The sequence below is a fragment of the Meles meles genome, chromosome 20, assembly GCF_922984935.1.
Source record: "Meles meles chromosome 20, mMelMel3.1 paternal haplotype, whole genome shotgun sequence".
Lineage (NCBI taxonomy): Eukaryota > Metazoa > Chordata > Mammalia > Carnivora > Mustelidae > Meles > Meles meles.
In genome coordinates, this window is record NC_060085.1 from 56,890,802 (window position 1) to 56,906,759 (window position 15,958).

The following is a 15,958-nucleotide window of genomic DNA, read 5'->3' on the forward strand; positions in this document are numbered from 1 at the left end:
CCACCCTAGAGCCTTTATTTACAACAGGGTCTGGTAACCAGCAGAGCTCAGGGCATATCCCTAACAATGCTAACAAAGCCTCTCCTTCTGTATCCAGCAGGGGGAGCCAAAGGCCAGGCTCCTAGGCTCCCCTGCCCCAGGCATGCTTGGCATGATGGCTGCACCTGCTAAAGAGACACCCTTCTCCCTTGATCCAGGCAGAAAGGGACAAATGGTGAGAAAGCCTCTTGCTTAGCATAGCTCTGTTAAAGAAGATCTTTCTGCAGTAGATCCCACTGAGTCATGAAGCCTCTAGTTAGCTGGTTCAGGGTCTTGCAATGAATCAGATACAGCTCCCGCTGGGGGAGCTCTGTCAAGTGATTTTCAGCCCCAAAACCCAACAACTCTTAAAAAACAAAACAAAACGAACAAACAAACAAAACTGACCTGGATTCTGCAGCTATTAAGTGGCAGAATTGGTATTCAGACCCAAGCCTTTTTAACCCCAAGGTCTATGCTCTTTATCAAGCCATAGTGGTCCTCCGTTGATGCTGGCTGTTGGGGATACAGAGAGGCAGGAGAGAGGGTCCTGTCTGCAGGGATCTCAAGTTCTAATGGAAAAGGGAGGCACGTGAGCTCAGATATCCTTCCAGGATCAGCTAAAGGGCCATGGAGCACAAAGGGGGAAAATGCATTATGATGTTCTCTCCTCAAAGGAGGGAGTCATGTCCGCTATGTTTACTGCTGGATCCCATATCCAGCACACTTTAATCTTTAGTGAATGTTTGATGCATGGATGGATGAATGAAAGAGGAAGAGGCCAAGTTCCTTGGAAGAGGCAAGGTTAATCAGGGAAGGCTTTTCAGATGAGTTCCCATTTGGGAGGACCTTGAAGGATAAGAGGCATTGGCCAGGTGAAAATGAGGGGAAAGGCATCCCAGACATATGAAAAGGAATAACAGGATGGAGGAACAGTCTCAAGTTTGTTTGTTTTTTATTAGCACTCACAGTACACACACACAGTTGAAGGCTTATTATATAAAATATCCAGTTATTTTTTAGAATATTAGTGGATATTAGTGGAAATCCACTAATTTTTTGTGATATGGGTACAGGGGATTTGGGGAAAGTGGAGGCTGGAAAGCCAGACCATAAAGATCTCTGGATACTTGAGCTGATGAGTTTGGACCCTTTCCAATCCTTGCTTCCTCTGTGAGGTCTGACCCTGCAAACTCTTTTCTCCTTCTTTAGCTCTTCGAGAAATTTCCAGCCCGCTCTACCTTCTTCCTCCCCACTTGGTCTTTTCAATCGTGCTGAGCTGGGACTCTGTGCTGGCTGTCCCCACTCGGCCTTCTCTACCTCTCCAACATCTCACCCAGGCCTTGCGGAGACCGTCACTCTAGAAAGCCCACACCCGCCTGCCTGAGAGCCTGGCACATTTATCATTGGCCCTTTCAGGGACCACGGACACATCAGCCTCAGACCTGCTTCTCCCGGTATCATCTCTGTGTTGCCCTCACCAGCCACAGTACCTCCAGGACGGAATCTTGTCCTTGGGCATGTCATGCTGTCTATTCTTCTCTCAAACCAGATCTCCCTTCCGTCCACTTTTCTCCTTGCCACCTGGCACCACCCTTGTGTGCACTGGCCTTCCTGCCCCACCTATCTGTCGACAAACCCCTGCCTCTGCGTGTTGCCCCCTTCTCTCAATTCCCCGTAACAGCTGCCATGAGCCTTCTGAAGCATGAATCTGATTGTGTGACACCCTGCTTCCCTTTATGATAAAGCGCAAATTCATTAATATGCCCTGTGCCCCCAGATTCCCTGTTGGGTCTTATCTCTGCAGCCCTCCCTAACCCCATTCCCTCTGAGGCTCCATTCACCAGGCTCCTCAGACTTTCAGGGGCCCTGCTTCCTTGGGCTTTGAAAGCACTGCCTGGTGAACCCCAACTCATTCCTTCTGGATCCCAGATTAGGAACATCTCCTCCAGGAAGGCTTCCATGACCCACCTGTTTGGGAGCCCTCCTTTCTGTGTTCCCACAGCCCTCTGGGCATCACCCTCCTTGATGCCTAATACCTTCTTCACTATCCCAGTGGCCCCCGCCTCTCTTTTCCACTAGACAGGAAGCACAATTGAAGGAGTCAGAGCAGATGCTGAAGTCAGAACTCCATAGGTTCAAATCCCAATTCTGCCATGTGACAGCTGTGGGAGTTTGGGATTTTATTTAATCCCTCCATGATTCGCCTTCTCCATTCTATAAGATGATGATAATTATGCTGATACCAATATTAACAAAAAGAATGGCACCTACCTCAGAGTATTGTTAAAGGATTAAATGAGTCAAGATGCTGATGACAGGGTCTGGCACATAGGAAGTTCCACCTGTGTGACGGATCATCAAATCAGTCCACAGACTAGGTACTCCCGGAGGGCAGACACGGGATTTACTTGACCCACTGTTACATCCCAGCACTTTGCCCCGATGTCCCAGGCGTGAGTGTCCCCCAACATCTGTAACGCAAATGAAACTTTGGTCCAAGAGGAGGACAATGCATACAGGAAAGAGAGGACACATTTGAGTGATGCCTTGAAGTAAAACTGCTCAGAGCTCGTCTCAGAGTGGAAGAGGAGGGGAGGAATACAGGAGCAAGAGCATGGCTAGGACACACTTTGTGACTGGTCCCCCCAGTCCCTTGGCTGCTCCGTTCTCCCTCCCCCACTGTCATTCATTGCTACCTTCATCGGTGGGAAGGATCCCACCAGCCTAGGGGTCACTGTTCATTCCTCTCTTTCCCTCCCCCTTCTCAGTTGGGCCCTTCCAAGTCCTATCAGAGCTGCCTGTGACCCAGGCCCAGCATCCCCCTTCTCCCCACACCTCACTTCCACCTTCGTTGTTACGATTACTAGGTAACAGGCACCATCCCCAAAAATAGTGGCATAAAGCAATCATTTCGTTATATTCACAAGTTATGGGGCTTGGAAATTTACACAGGGCACACTGGGATGACTGCAGAAGTCCCTGTCCACAGTGCCTCAACGGGAGGACTCAAAACAAGGGGATTCCAGGTGTTGGAATCATCTGGAGTTTCCTTCACCCACATGTCTGATGCCTGGGCCGGGATAATCCCAGGGCTGAACTGGGACTGTGGACTGGGCTTCCTCACATCATGGCAGCCTCTGCACTCCTTCCAGGGTAGCTCAGGGCTCCGGCAAGAACGTTCCAGCCAACAAGGCGGAAGCTGCATTGTCTCTTATGACCTAGCCCGAAAGCCTTGCAGCATCGCTCCCACCACACAAAAGCCCACCCGGAATCAAGCAGGGAGAGCACAGAAAGCCCACCTCTCAAGGGGAGGCACGTGGAATAATTGTGTGGCTGTGTTTTAAAACCACCAATGTCTCATGCCAGGACCCATGGGGTAGTCTCCTTTCTGGTCTTCCTGGCTCCACTTTGCCCAGCCTTACTCTTCACCCCCCAGCTGCCTGGAGTCTCCACAGGGAGCTTTTAAACACACACATCAGATGAGTCACCTCTCCCCCTATCCCTCCAATGTCTTCCCGCTGAACTTCCCCTGTGAAATCTAAGCTCCCTGGCATGCTTACACAGCTCTGTGGGATCTGTGAGCCCCCTTCTCCTCCCATCTACCCCACCAGCCTTCTTTCTCGTTCTTGAGAACAGCCCCACATCCCCTCCTGGGGTTCATGTGCACCTCCAAGCTTCTACATGGTTGTCCTTCCTCTTGAAATGCTGGGACCCCAGATCCTGTGTCCTTCAGGTCTCAACTCGAATGCCACCTACTCAGATCTCAGATAAATCCCCGCGAGTCCAATGTGTGTCTCTCTCGTCCCTCTGCCTTATTATCTTCACCTCTCCCTGTGATGTCTGAAATTATGTTTATGTTTACCACTGTCTGTCTCCCTTACTGGCTGCAAGAGAGAAGGTCCTGTGTCCTTTTTTCCTTGTATCCCTGGTGCCCACCATGATGCGTGGCACACACACTTGTGTGATGCGAATGAAGGCATGAACACGGGTTTTCAGGGAAGATTTAGAAAAGCAATTCTAAAGGACAGGCAAGCCCTGCGAGGTGGTGTGTTAATGTGTGGGGGGCTATTTCCAATCTGGCTCTCCTACTTACTAGCTGGTGACTTTGGGGAAACACCTTAGCGTCTCTGAGCCTCAATTTCTTCAGCTGAAACGTGAGCCCAAGGGCTCTGCTAGCTCACTGGACTGGGGTGTACGTCCTAGGAAGGGATCTGCATCTGGTTGGCTAGCAAGCTCGGAGCACCTGGTTTGGGGAGCTAGGTGAAGCTACAACACCCGCGGCGCCCACGAGGTGTCGCCGCGAGCGCGCAATGACCTGCAGCCGCCCCAGGCGCCCTCGGGCTGCTCGGGAGGCCTACGTCTGGGTCCCGTGCGGGGCATCCTGGCCTCAGCCCGATTCCGACGGTCCGCTAGGAGGGGCATTCCAGATGTGGCCGCCCTACCAGGGCACCCACCTGCCGCACCTCCTAGAATAGACAGGGGTGAGGGAGGAATATACTGAGCAGGTTATCCCCACTCCGCGGAAGGGGGCGCCCACCTCGGAAGCTGGGCAAGGAAGCCTGGGGAAAGGGGGAACCCGGGTACCACCTAACACCACCCAGCTCTGAGCGCCCGGCCGGGCGGGGAGGACAACGAGGCAAGCCAGGGCGCGGGGATTCTCGAATGAGCCTTGATCCTCTCAATCCCACAGGGGGCCAGCTGGACGGCAACTTGCGAGTTAGCGAGCCGTGGGGGTCAAGAGAACTCCCACCGCCCCCTGCCCGGCTCCGCGCCCGGGAGCCGGGAGGGGGCGCCGCGGGAGCGCGTGGGGCAAGGCGTGAGCGCGCGCTTAGAGCTGGCGGCCCCGTCCCGCGGTCGCGGGGGTGCGGGGCGGGCGCTCCCCGGAGGCGGGAGGGGGAGAGGGCGGGGGAGGGACGGGGGAAAGGAGGGAGGGAGGGGCGGGGGCGGGCGGCAGCAGCGCCCCCGCACTCCCCGCGCCTCACACACTTGCACCCGCCGCTAGCGCACAGCCCGGCGTCGCCCCGCGCCGCGCTCGCTCCTCCCTCCCTCCTCCGTGGCTCCCGCGCTCCCGGCGAGGTTCAGGCGCCGAGCGAGCGGACGGGTGCACGGACAGACGGCACCTGGGACGCCTCGGCCCGCGCCTCCCGGGCAGGCTATGTTGATAGCCCCGCCGGGGCCGGCCCGCGGGATCAGCACAGCCCGGCCCGCGGCCCCGGCGGCCAGCGGGGACTATGAACCGGAAAGCGCGGCGCTGCCTGGGCCACCTCTTTCTCAGCCTGGGCATGGTCTACCTCCGGATCGGGTAAGGGCCGCTCGCATCCCCTGCATGCGTGTCCCGGCAAAGTTGGCCTGGCCCGGGGAGGGGGTCGGCCGCTGGCCACCGACTTCTTAGGCCCCTCAGAGAGGCTGGGTGGGCGCACAAAGACACCCCCCACCCGCCCGCAGGCGGGCGCCCTAGGGGCGCGCAGAGCTCTGGAGATTGGGCAGAGGTCCGGCCCTCCTGAAGATGTCTGAGTCCGGTACCCCTCAGAACCAGAGACAACCGGTAAGACGGTGCAGCCTGGGGGACTCCGAACTAGCTGCTGCAAAGGCCAGACTCTCCTAGGGTCACTTCTGACCCGGGCTTAGGAACAGCAGGTTCCCCCAGGAACACCGGAGCCAGGAGTCAGGACGACAGCCGCTCCCAAGGAGCTCAGACCCCAGAGCCTGAGAGGACCTCTGTACACAGAGGCGCGGACACAGCCTCTCCTGGAGACAGGGCAGTCCCCGGGTAGCAGGCGGGGCCGGTCCTCGCAACGGGGAACAGGTACCTAGAGGGAGGGACCTTCGCTGGCACAAACACAGACCGCTGCTCAGATCCCTGACACCACCCAATTTCCAAGAACCCTCAATACTCCTAGAGCCCATTCCCAGGCCAAGGGGACAGCGCCTCCCATCTCCAACAACACACACAAAGGTGGGACGAGAGATGGCCCTAGACACCCAGAGAAGCAACCTCCAAGAGCCAGCGCCAGAGAGAGGCGGGCCACCCCGCCCCTTAAAACCGGGCACCGGAGTCCTCTGGCGCGCGGAGCAGCCCTCCCTGCTGCACTCCAGCATTTCCACGGAGGTGGGGCCCGGGGCGGCGCTCTGGCTGAAAAGTGGGAGGAGGTGGCTCGCGACGCGTCTTGGAGCCGCATTTACAGGGCCAGTCACCCTTTGTACTTAGGAGATAATGCGTGTGAAGCACGGAGGGGTAGGAGTGGGGGGCTTTAGGGTTTGATAGAGGTTCTGGCGCTAAAGGGCCACCTTGGCTGGTTTCACAAAACCTGCTTTCCCACCGCCGGGAGTGGGGGTGGGGGGGACCTCCCCACCGCCCGGCTTTGGGGAGGCAGCCGGCTGCGGGGGCTGCAGCGAGAGCGTGTGTGTGTCTGTGTGTGGCAGAGCCTTTGTGTTTTGCAACTATCACTCCTCCCCTTTTCCCACCCCGCGTCTCGATAGCGGGCATTTCGCAAGTTGAACGGCCGCGGCTGCAAGCAGGTGCGCGCAGAGCGGACAAGGCGGCCGCCGGCCGCGACCGCGGACGAGAGGCGACCGCAGGCGGAGAGGCGGCTGCGGGGCTCGCGCGCTGTCTGCCTGCGGGTGTGTTTTAAGTGTTATTGATTCGTCCGCGTCTGGGTGGCTTTTTTCTCCCTGCTTTAATCTTCATCTTGGCCCGCGCCCCGCCGCCCCGCGCGCGTCCAGCATCCAGGAAGCTGGTCGGGCTGATTGGCGCTGGCCGCGTGAGGCTTTATCTTCTTTTTAATTAGAATCGGGGCGGAGGGACCAGGGAAGGGACAGAGAAAGGGAAAACAACAGAAAATAACCTAGCCTGGCTGCCCCGCCCGCGGGACCTCCCGCCGGCTCGGAGAGACCTAGTTGGCCCTGCGGGGGGGCGGGGAGGTGCGCTGCCCTGGAGGGAGGGAGGGAGCTACGAAGGGCGCGGGCCTTCAGCCCCGCAGCCGCCCTTTGGGGCTGGGAGAGATCCAAGTCAGGAAAAGGAATTGCAGGGTGAATTTGGCCCTGGGCCCTGCTGCTCCCTGAGCCTCCGGTTATCCATCTGTAAAATGGGCATGTGTGTAAAGTCCCAACGTCCTCAAGAAGCCTTCTGGCTCCCCAGATGTGCCTAGTTCCTCCCCTCCAGGGGCTGATGGCAGGGCATCTGTGGTATTCTATTTAATGTGGCTCGTTCCAGCGACTCAAGCACTGTCCCCCTGTAATAATCAAATCCCATAATAACAAAAACCACAACAGCAGCACATTAATTGAGTACATACTAGGTGCCTGGCACCTTTTGAACACTTTCCGTGTTTTAACACATTGAATGTTCACAGCAACACTGTGAAATGAGGACTAAAAATCAATATCCTCCTTTTAGAGATGGAAAAGCTGAAGTACAGAGAGGGGTGCAACTTGCCCAAGGCCGTACAGCTAGAAGACCAAGGAAGCATCGATGGCACTCTAGGCCCGAACTTTTAGCTGCTAGATAACTGTTCCTACGATTTTTTTACTCCAATACAACATTATACCCTGTTGGGGTGGGAATTCCCTGGTCTCAGCTAGGGCTTGACAGGTTCTCGCTGACTTGTGGCCCAAACATCTCTGCTTGACGATCTTTCCACGCTGCCTCTTCTTCAAACATTTCAAACATTCTAGCTCTAGCCGTGTTAGACTCTCTTTCAGTGGCTGAGATGAATGAATGAGAGCTCTAGCAAGGCTTCTGTTTCAGATCGGTGACCCACTAGCCTCCAGATCTCAATCTCTGTGAGCCTCAATTTTCAGATATGTGAGAGGGTGAATCCTGCCCACCAGGCTGTTTAGAAAAGTCACATGTATCCCATGTTTGCAGCAACACTTACGCTCCTGCCTTGGCATGGTAGGGATGCTGATGCATTCGGGGCGTATTTGGGCAGGCACACCTGCTGTGTCATAGCTACTTACCTTGAGCGATATTTTGGAAACTCCATAGTTCACCCATTCATCATCCATTCATTCAGAAGCCATTTAGTTAACCAACAGACATCATCCCTGCCCCAGAGAGCTCATAGTCTAATGAGAAGGACAAGTGATAAACAAAGTGGGCACACAGAACCAACCATGGCGGAAGACCATAAGTAATCCAGAGAATGACATAAACAAGTTATGAGGGGTGAGAGGGGAGGCAGATTCCTGTAGCTGGGGTGGTCAAAGAAGGTGTCCCTTGAAGTCCCAGGATTGATGGCAAGAAGCCAAGCCTATGAAGCTCAGGGGGAGGAGAGAGATTCCAGGGAAGGGGACCAGTAAGGACAAAGGGCAGGAGGCAGGAAGAGGGCTGGTGTAAGGCAGGATTGAGGGAAATAGGGTAGGGACCAGTCAGTAATGTGCTTGGAGAGGAGTGGGGATCACCTCGTCCCCTGTACTCTGGGTACACAGATCCTCGCTTTAAGAAATTCCAATTCCAGAACAACTTCCTGTAGCTGAGTCCCAGGATGGAAAGTGTGAGGCACTTTGCCCAGGGCTGGCTGTGACCTTCGATAAATGGAAGTTCTCTCTTATTATTATGTCCAGAATAAGGCATCAGGGGTGAGGTCTTCTCTTTAAAAGCTCCAGACATGTGGACCATCTTTGTGCAAAGGAAGGGCTACCTGCATCATCAGGGTCATCACTGGAGCTTGTCTGGGGCTATCTTGATATTAGGAAATGGCCCCACCCCTCGCCAGATACCCAGGAGTCACACTGACGCCTGTCTTTCCCTCATACCCTTCCCCATTCCTCCGCTCAGCTCCACCCTTCAATCAGCCCATCAGCAAGTTTGGTCAGCTCCATCTGCTGCCACCCCAGCTACTGCCAAGGCCAAGCCACCACCCCCTCTTCCTTGTCCCTTCTCCATATTCCTGCTCTGGCGCCCTGCATTCCCACATTCCTCTCCCCTGTGGGGCTGGAGGGATGGGATCCCGTCAGTTTCCTGCATACAGCCTTTCAGTGCTCCCTGATGCACCTGAGAAAATTCTAGCCCTTTCTACCAGATTGTCTCTTCAGACTCTCTCCGTCCCTGAGCCCTGCACCAGATTCTGTGGGATCTTTCTGCTTGCTGCCCCTGCCACCCCCTGCCGAGAAATTGGCATTTGCTCTTCCCTCTGCCCAGATTACTCTGCCGCAGTCCTTCCTATGACTGGTTCTTGACCATTCAGGCCGTGCTGCACTGCACCTCCCCAGGAAGGCCATCCTTGACCACCCCAGCTAAAGTGTCCCCTCTCTCTTCCCTCCCAAGCCCACCCTCCTCATTTATGGCCTCCTCGTTTACTTTCCTCATAGTGCCTACCATGGTCTGAAATGGTCTGTTTTATTGATTTGCGAAATGGGTGTGGTCTCCCTCCAGAACTCCTGGAGGGTAGGCCCTTGCCTCTCTCCCAGCATAGTGCTTGGCACCTGCGAGATACCCAGTATCTACCTGCACAGAAGATGAATAAAGAAGACAAGAACTGTATGAAGAGTCATAGGCTTCCTTTAGACGGATCATGCCTGGAGTGGGGTACACATGCTCCATGGGCTCACAGAAAGAAAACACCAGACCTCCCATTTACAATTACTTTTTGAAGACATAGATCATACATACTGGAGAGTATATATAACATCTACAAGCAGTTGCAGTTTTTTTTTAACGTGTCCCCACAACCTTTCAGGGCCACTGCTGCAGGAAACTTTGTGATTATTGTCCCCTTGCTTGCCTTTGCAGTTTGATCACACAGACATGATTCCTAAACAATAGTGGGTTTTAGTTTGCATGATTTTAAATTTCATCTCAGTTGAACCCTACCATAAATCCGAAGGCAACTTGCTTTGTGCACAATGTCATATTTGCAGCACATGTCGTCTTTTTTGTGTGTATCGTAAAAGGAAATCAGGACTCACTCATATTGACTATACATTCTATGCAAGTACCGATATGGATTACAAAATGAGTAATTGTGGGTTTGGGGTGCAATATCAAAAAGTTGGGAGACCCCTGCTGGGAGTTGGGGGTTGGGGGGAGTATGGTCGGTATGGGTATGAGAAGAGTGGGGACAACAGCCTCAGATACCCCTGGAGGGCGTGGAGTCCGTGCCCCCACCTTGCTGGCCTAACACTCCATTTCTCTGTGTCCCCTTGCTCCAGTGGCTTCTCCTCGGTGGTAGCTCTGGGCGCGAGCATCATCTGTAACAAGATCCCGGGCCTAGCTCCCAGACAGCGGGCAATCTGCCAGAGCCGACCCGACGCCATCATCGTCATAGGAGAAGGCTCGCAAATGGGTCTCGACGAGTGTCAGTTTCAGTTCCGCAATGGCCGCTGGAACTGCTCAGCACTAGGGGAGCGCACCGTCTTCGGGAAGGAGCTCAAAGTGGGTATGTGCTCACCCAGACAACTTATGCAAGGTCTTAGAGGCTGCGGGAGACCAGAATAGCCTCAGGAGCCCTCTGTGAACCTCTCACCTGCCCCATGCTGCGAAGTGTGGGATCTGCAGGTGTCAGGACTTGAGTCAGGTCTCCTGGGGAGGGTCGGCTCTCTAATTCGACTCCAGACCACTCCAACCTATGGCAAAGTTGAAAACCAGCAACCAGTGGCCTAAAGGCTAATCGGCTGATAAAGCACTGATGTTTCTTAAATTGAAGTCCAATTTTTAAAAAATAACTTTTCTACCTCAAAGTATGAATTTCTGGCTTTTTTTTTTTTTTTTTTTTTTAACGGGGCAGATCTACTGATAAGTTACGTCTGTGCCTGCACAGTTATCAGGGGGTCAGGCTGAGAACGAAGATTCCCTTAAATGGAACCCCTGCCACAGTCCTCACCACTCCCTATTATCACACAGTCTCCTTTCATGACTCACCAGGCTACTGTGGACATTTGAATTTGCAAACCCTGTTCTGTGGGAACTGTGTGTTGCTGAGGCATGCATACATGGGCGTGCGTCTGTGTGTGTACACACAAACGATTCACACACTGAGACACGTGTCAGGTCACACTTTTGGTTTTCAAAGCAGTTACAAGGAAAACCTGGTGGAAAGGCGGGCGGTCGTTGGGAGGCCTCCATATTTGTGGAAAAGGCCATGTTTTGTGTTCTGCTTGTGTGTGTCTGTACTATGGGGCTGGGAAGTCCACAGGCTTGCTGCCAAGCTGTGAACTTCCCTGGAAATAAGTCCGCCTCAGGTCTCTTTGGGCTGGAGTGATTCACCGGGCCTACTGGATGGCTCTAACCAGTAGAACGCCCCCGCCGCGTTCTCTCTCTCCCCTTCAGCCCCAGCATCAGTAAAGTCAGTGGATATTGAAAAGATTCACCCTAAATCCAGCCGTTTCTCTGTGTCCTTTCTTCCTTCCCTTCCGGTCACACAGCTGGCGCCTCTGGACTCCCCAGCACCGCAAACCCCCCCCCACCCCACCCCCTGGCACCCCGCTGCCCCCTGGCTATTCTGGAGACCTTCCTGCAGGCAGGGTCCTCCTTTGTAAATGAAAACGAGATCAGGTCATTTTCCCTGCTTAAAACTCCATGGAGTCTTCCTCTCATTTTAAAGCACTGCTGACCTCTGCCCCCTTCTGCTCCCATCTTCCCCTCCCCCCGCCCCCCCAGGCACACCACACTGTGTCCAGCCCTGGGTCCCCAGCACCACACACTCCTTCTGCCTCAGATCCTTTCTCACAGCCAGCACCCCAGAACACCCCTCGTTCTCTGTGCGGATCCCTCTCTCACGGCCTCCGGGCCTCCCTTGATCACTGGGGTCTAAAGTCCCCTCACACCACAAAGCTTCAGCTCATGGGCACTGTGACTTGTTCCTCACCCCTCGGGAATGCTAGCTCCATGAGAGCTGGGCTCCCCGTCGCACTCACCACTGGGTGTTTCCTTCCTCCTTCTTGGTCCTCTCAGTCCTGAGCGGGTCTTGTTTGGTCACCATCTTCTGTAGGCACCTGCTTATTCGCTCCTGAAGGGGACAGACCCCAGCTTCACGGTGAGGCTGGCAGGGAGCACTGTGGCCTCCTCTTCTAGAACTTCTCTTCACACCGTGTGCCCGTTCCAACATCTTCGTGGTTAGAATTTTGGCTTGTCCCACCTGCCCTTCCTTCTCCCTCTTCCAGCCTCAGGGCTGACTTTTCAGTGGAGAACGGGGGCCCAGAGAGTGGGCGGGGCTGCTCTGGCTCACACCAGGAGGTGGCATCCACACTGGGAGTCCAGTTTGGGTCCCTGAAATCCCTGTCTTGGGAGCCTTCTGTGGGCACCCATGGTTTTTCTGCCTTCTCTTGCTCACATTCCTCAGTTCCCTGTCCCTGGGACCCAGGCCTGGGCTCTGGCCTTATTTTAAACTTGTGTGTTGCTGACATATGAGATGTTCCAGATGAGGAAACAGGCTCAGAAGGGACTTGTCCAAGGTCATTGAAAGCGAGTGACAGGGTGTCCCGGGACTGGGATGATGGCACCCTGGAACAGCCTGCGGTCTTGGAAGAACCAGCCTATAGCCTGGCATTATCACCATGCATTTTGGGGGTACAAGGTGGGGGCTACGGTGCCAGGAGCCCTGCTGTCCGGCAGCCCTCCCAGCTGACCAGAGATGTAGAATTGAAGACGTCCATTGCGCGTTGAGTGGCCTCAGGGAACCAAGGCAAAGAGAGGAGCCTAAGAAAACCCAGGGCGTAACAGTGGTAGGGCGACAGGCCCTCAGGCCTGGAAGTGACTGGGAGCCAGGCCCAAGAGGCAAGTGGTATCAGTCTGACCAGTCTGAACTCAAACTAGGTGGTGGGAGCTGTTGGAGAATTGGAGCAAAGGCATAGCTGCCAAAGTAAAGTCATTCTGTATGAAATAGCCTCTATTCAATGATTTTTGACCACAAAAATGGCAACATCACATGATTCAGCTTAATAGTCAGTCATTCTGGAAGGCTCATTAAAGAGTCGCTATAAAATTCTTTCGCTTGTTTAAATCATACGTTCACCAAATATTTACTGAGTGCCCACCATGGCTGGAGGCTGCTGTTCCAGCCTGTTTGGTCAAGGAAGGCCTCTGGATTCATGAGGGAGGTGAGCCATGGACATGTCTGGGGAAGGGCATGCTGGGCAAAGAGGATAGATGTGCAAAGACCCCCAGGCAGGAACATATTTGACTGTTTGAGGACCAGTGAGAGGGCTGGTATAGCTGGAGTACAGTGATCGGGGGAAGAGGAAGTCTCAGAGGTCAGAGAAGAAGCCAGGAGCTGGACAGTGTGACATCTGTCGGGCCAAGTCAGAGCTTTGGGTTTTCCTCCAGTGAATGGAGAGCAAGGGAATGACAGGGTCTGACTTTGCATCTAGCAGCCTGCTCTAGCGGCTGGAAATAGAGTGAACTATGCAGGCGTCAGGATGGGAGTTAGGAGTCTGGTCCACTTTTCCTGGCAAGAGGTGACACTGTGCCCTGAGTGAAGTTCTGCTTTGACAGTGAGGCTGAGGATAGGGGTAGGATTGGTGACCTGAAGGCCAGTTAGGAAGGAGTTACCCTGGCCTGGAACCTGAAAGGCGGTGGCGGTGGCGCAGAGGATGAGGAGGCCCACGTAAGACCCCCAGGGGTCTGAGAAGTCACTTCTCCTCTGAGTCTTGGTTTCCTCATGTGGAAACATACCCTGCTTGAGGACACCAAGAAGCAAGCCTCAGACTTTGGCTCCTGGGCTCTTCCTCAGTGCCTTCAGGGCTCTTGCCCTCATAGGATTGCCTCTTCCTGGCAATGACCAGCCAACAAGCCTGCCGTGAGGCATCAAGAGTAAGGTCTTTGACTTTGGGAAGAGGTCTGGCCATCAAGGTCACACTCTGGATGGCAGGAAACATGGCCTCGCCCTGCAACCCCACAGTTCTACTTACACCTCATTGGCCACAATTCAGTCACATAACCACATCTACCTGCAAGGGAAGCTGGGAAGTGTAGTCTTTTATTCAGAGTAGCTCTGAGACCAGATCAGGGTCTGTGACTGAGGAGGAAGAAGGGGAAAATTGACATGGTGGGGGGCTGCCCCTTGGCATAGTTATTCATCATCTCATGCTGAGACCCAAAGCCTCACCTTCTACCACTTCCTCAGCCTCCACTCTGGTCTCTGGCTCTGTGTTTCATGGCTCTGTCTCCCCTCATGAATGTTCTAAATTTTACTGTCTGTATCTCAGGAGAAGGCCATGGGCATGTACCCAGCAAAGCCTTCTTGCATGCTAGAAACGAAAACCCAGTTCAAGCCCTCTCATCAGGCCAAGAGGGGAATTTATGTCTGCTTAAGTCATTGCAAAGTCAGGGATGGTGCTGACCTTTGGAATGGCTTCTACCAACCCCAGAGCAGCCTCTTGGGGCAGCCAGATGGCTCTAAAAATGCCAGAACCACAAATTCCAGGTTCTAAATTTAAAAAAAAAAAAAAAAAAAAAAAGCATTAGCCTTTCTCTGGGGGCACCTACAGAAGTCCTAAGGTCCATCCCAACTGGATCAGCTAACAGGACTTGACTTTGGGTCATGTGTCCCATCACATGCCCAAGGGCAGCAGTGCTTTTGTTGGCCAGACCTGGGAGCCCCACCAAGACCACCTCTCAGGGGAGAGGGCCTACTCATGAGTCCATTAGCCAGCTCGGGCTTCTGTAAAAAGAACCACAGACTGGGCAGCTTAGACAAAGATGCTCCTTTTCTCACAGTTCTGGAGGCCAGAAGTCCAAGATCAAGGTGTCAGCAGGTTTGATTTCTTCCAAGGTCTCTCTCCTTGGCCTGCAGATGGCCATCTTCTCCCAGTGTCACATGGTCTTTCCCCTGCGCATGCCCTTGATGTCTCTGTGTCCTAATCTCCTCTGTGACGAGTGAGCTAGACAGTGGAGATGGCCTTTGATCTGGGTCTTAAAAGGTAGGAAGAATTTCACCAGTGAATAGGTTCCCTGGCTGAGGGACAACGACATGGAAGTTGGATTGCTAAAAGGATCTTGAACAGGGGTCTGCAGCCTCTGGAGGTAGGGGGGGTCAGTAGTCTCAGATGAGATTGTGGGCCAGCTCTTCATGGGTCTTAAATGCCAAGGATTATTAAAATGCTGTATGCGGCCCCACATCAGCTTTATCTCCTACTACCTAGTGTGGCCCTTGACAGCTTGAGAAGGCATTCACCCTCTTCAGCCTTTTCCTTTCCTGAAATAACACAATAAACCCCCCTCCTTGAATCTGCCACACAACACAACAACTAGAACAAGAATGGGTAATTTACAACCCCTCCTCTGACCATCCCCTGTGCACCCCCTGCCTCTCCCTCCCGAGCCATGCTTTCTCCATCCTGAATCTTGGGCTTCCCATTCCTTGCTTGTTTATGTCTGTTTTATCATATTGATATAGTTCACAGAAAGAAATTATTTGGTTTTAGTTGTATTTAATCTTATAAAGAAAAGACGTCACTCTATATCCAGTCTTTTGGATTTACTTTTGTCCCTCGATAGCAATAAAACCCATCCACGGTTCCTTCGGCTGTTGTGGATCCCTTTTGGCTGCAGTAGTAGACTCTGGTCTATGCTCCCACGCTTTTGGTTGTGGGTCATCTGGGCCACCTCTAAGCATTGGCTTGTCACATTGCCACCACGGGTCCCTTTGTGCACGTTTCCTGGTGCTTGTGTATGCACATTTCCCTTGGGTGTATACGGAGGAATGGAATGGATGGTCACAAGGTATGAATGTCAACCTGATTTCCACAGTGACTGTGCCAAGTGCCACTCCTGCCAGCCAGTGGTGTTGATTCACAGCTTCTCCAGCACTTCGCATTATCCAAGACTTCATTTTTGCCTAGGGAACAGGCATACAATGCTTTCCCACTGCTGTCTTGATTTGCATTCCCCTGAGAAGTAATTCGGGTGAAGCCTCTTCCTGTATTTATTGGCTGTACACATTTCACTCTTCTGTGAGTTGCCTGTTCATGCTTTTTGCCCATTTTTCCATCCAGTTGT

The 15,958-nt window shown here is 53.7% G+C and overlaps 1 protein-coding gene across 1 annotated transcript in view; it reads left to right on the forward strand.

Moving 5' to 3' along the window:
- Positions 1 to 5,041: 5,041 nt before the first annotated feature.
- The window catches only part of WNT7A (Wnt family member 7A), a 60,442-nt gene continuing 49,525 nt past the window's right edge, over positions 5,042 to 15,958 (forward strand). The window contains exons 1-2 of the mRNA XM_045991469.1: positions 5,042 to 5,323; positions 10,174 to 10,400. Coding sequence (XP_045847425.1) covers positions 5,253 to 5,323; positions 10,174 to 10,400 — 298 coding nt within the window. The 5' untranslated portion in view covers positions 5,042 to 5,252. The remainder of the gene's footprint in view (positions 5,324 to 10,173; positions 10,401 to 15,958) is intronic.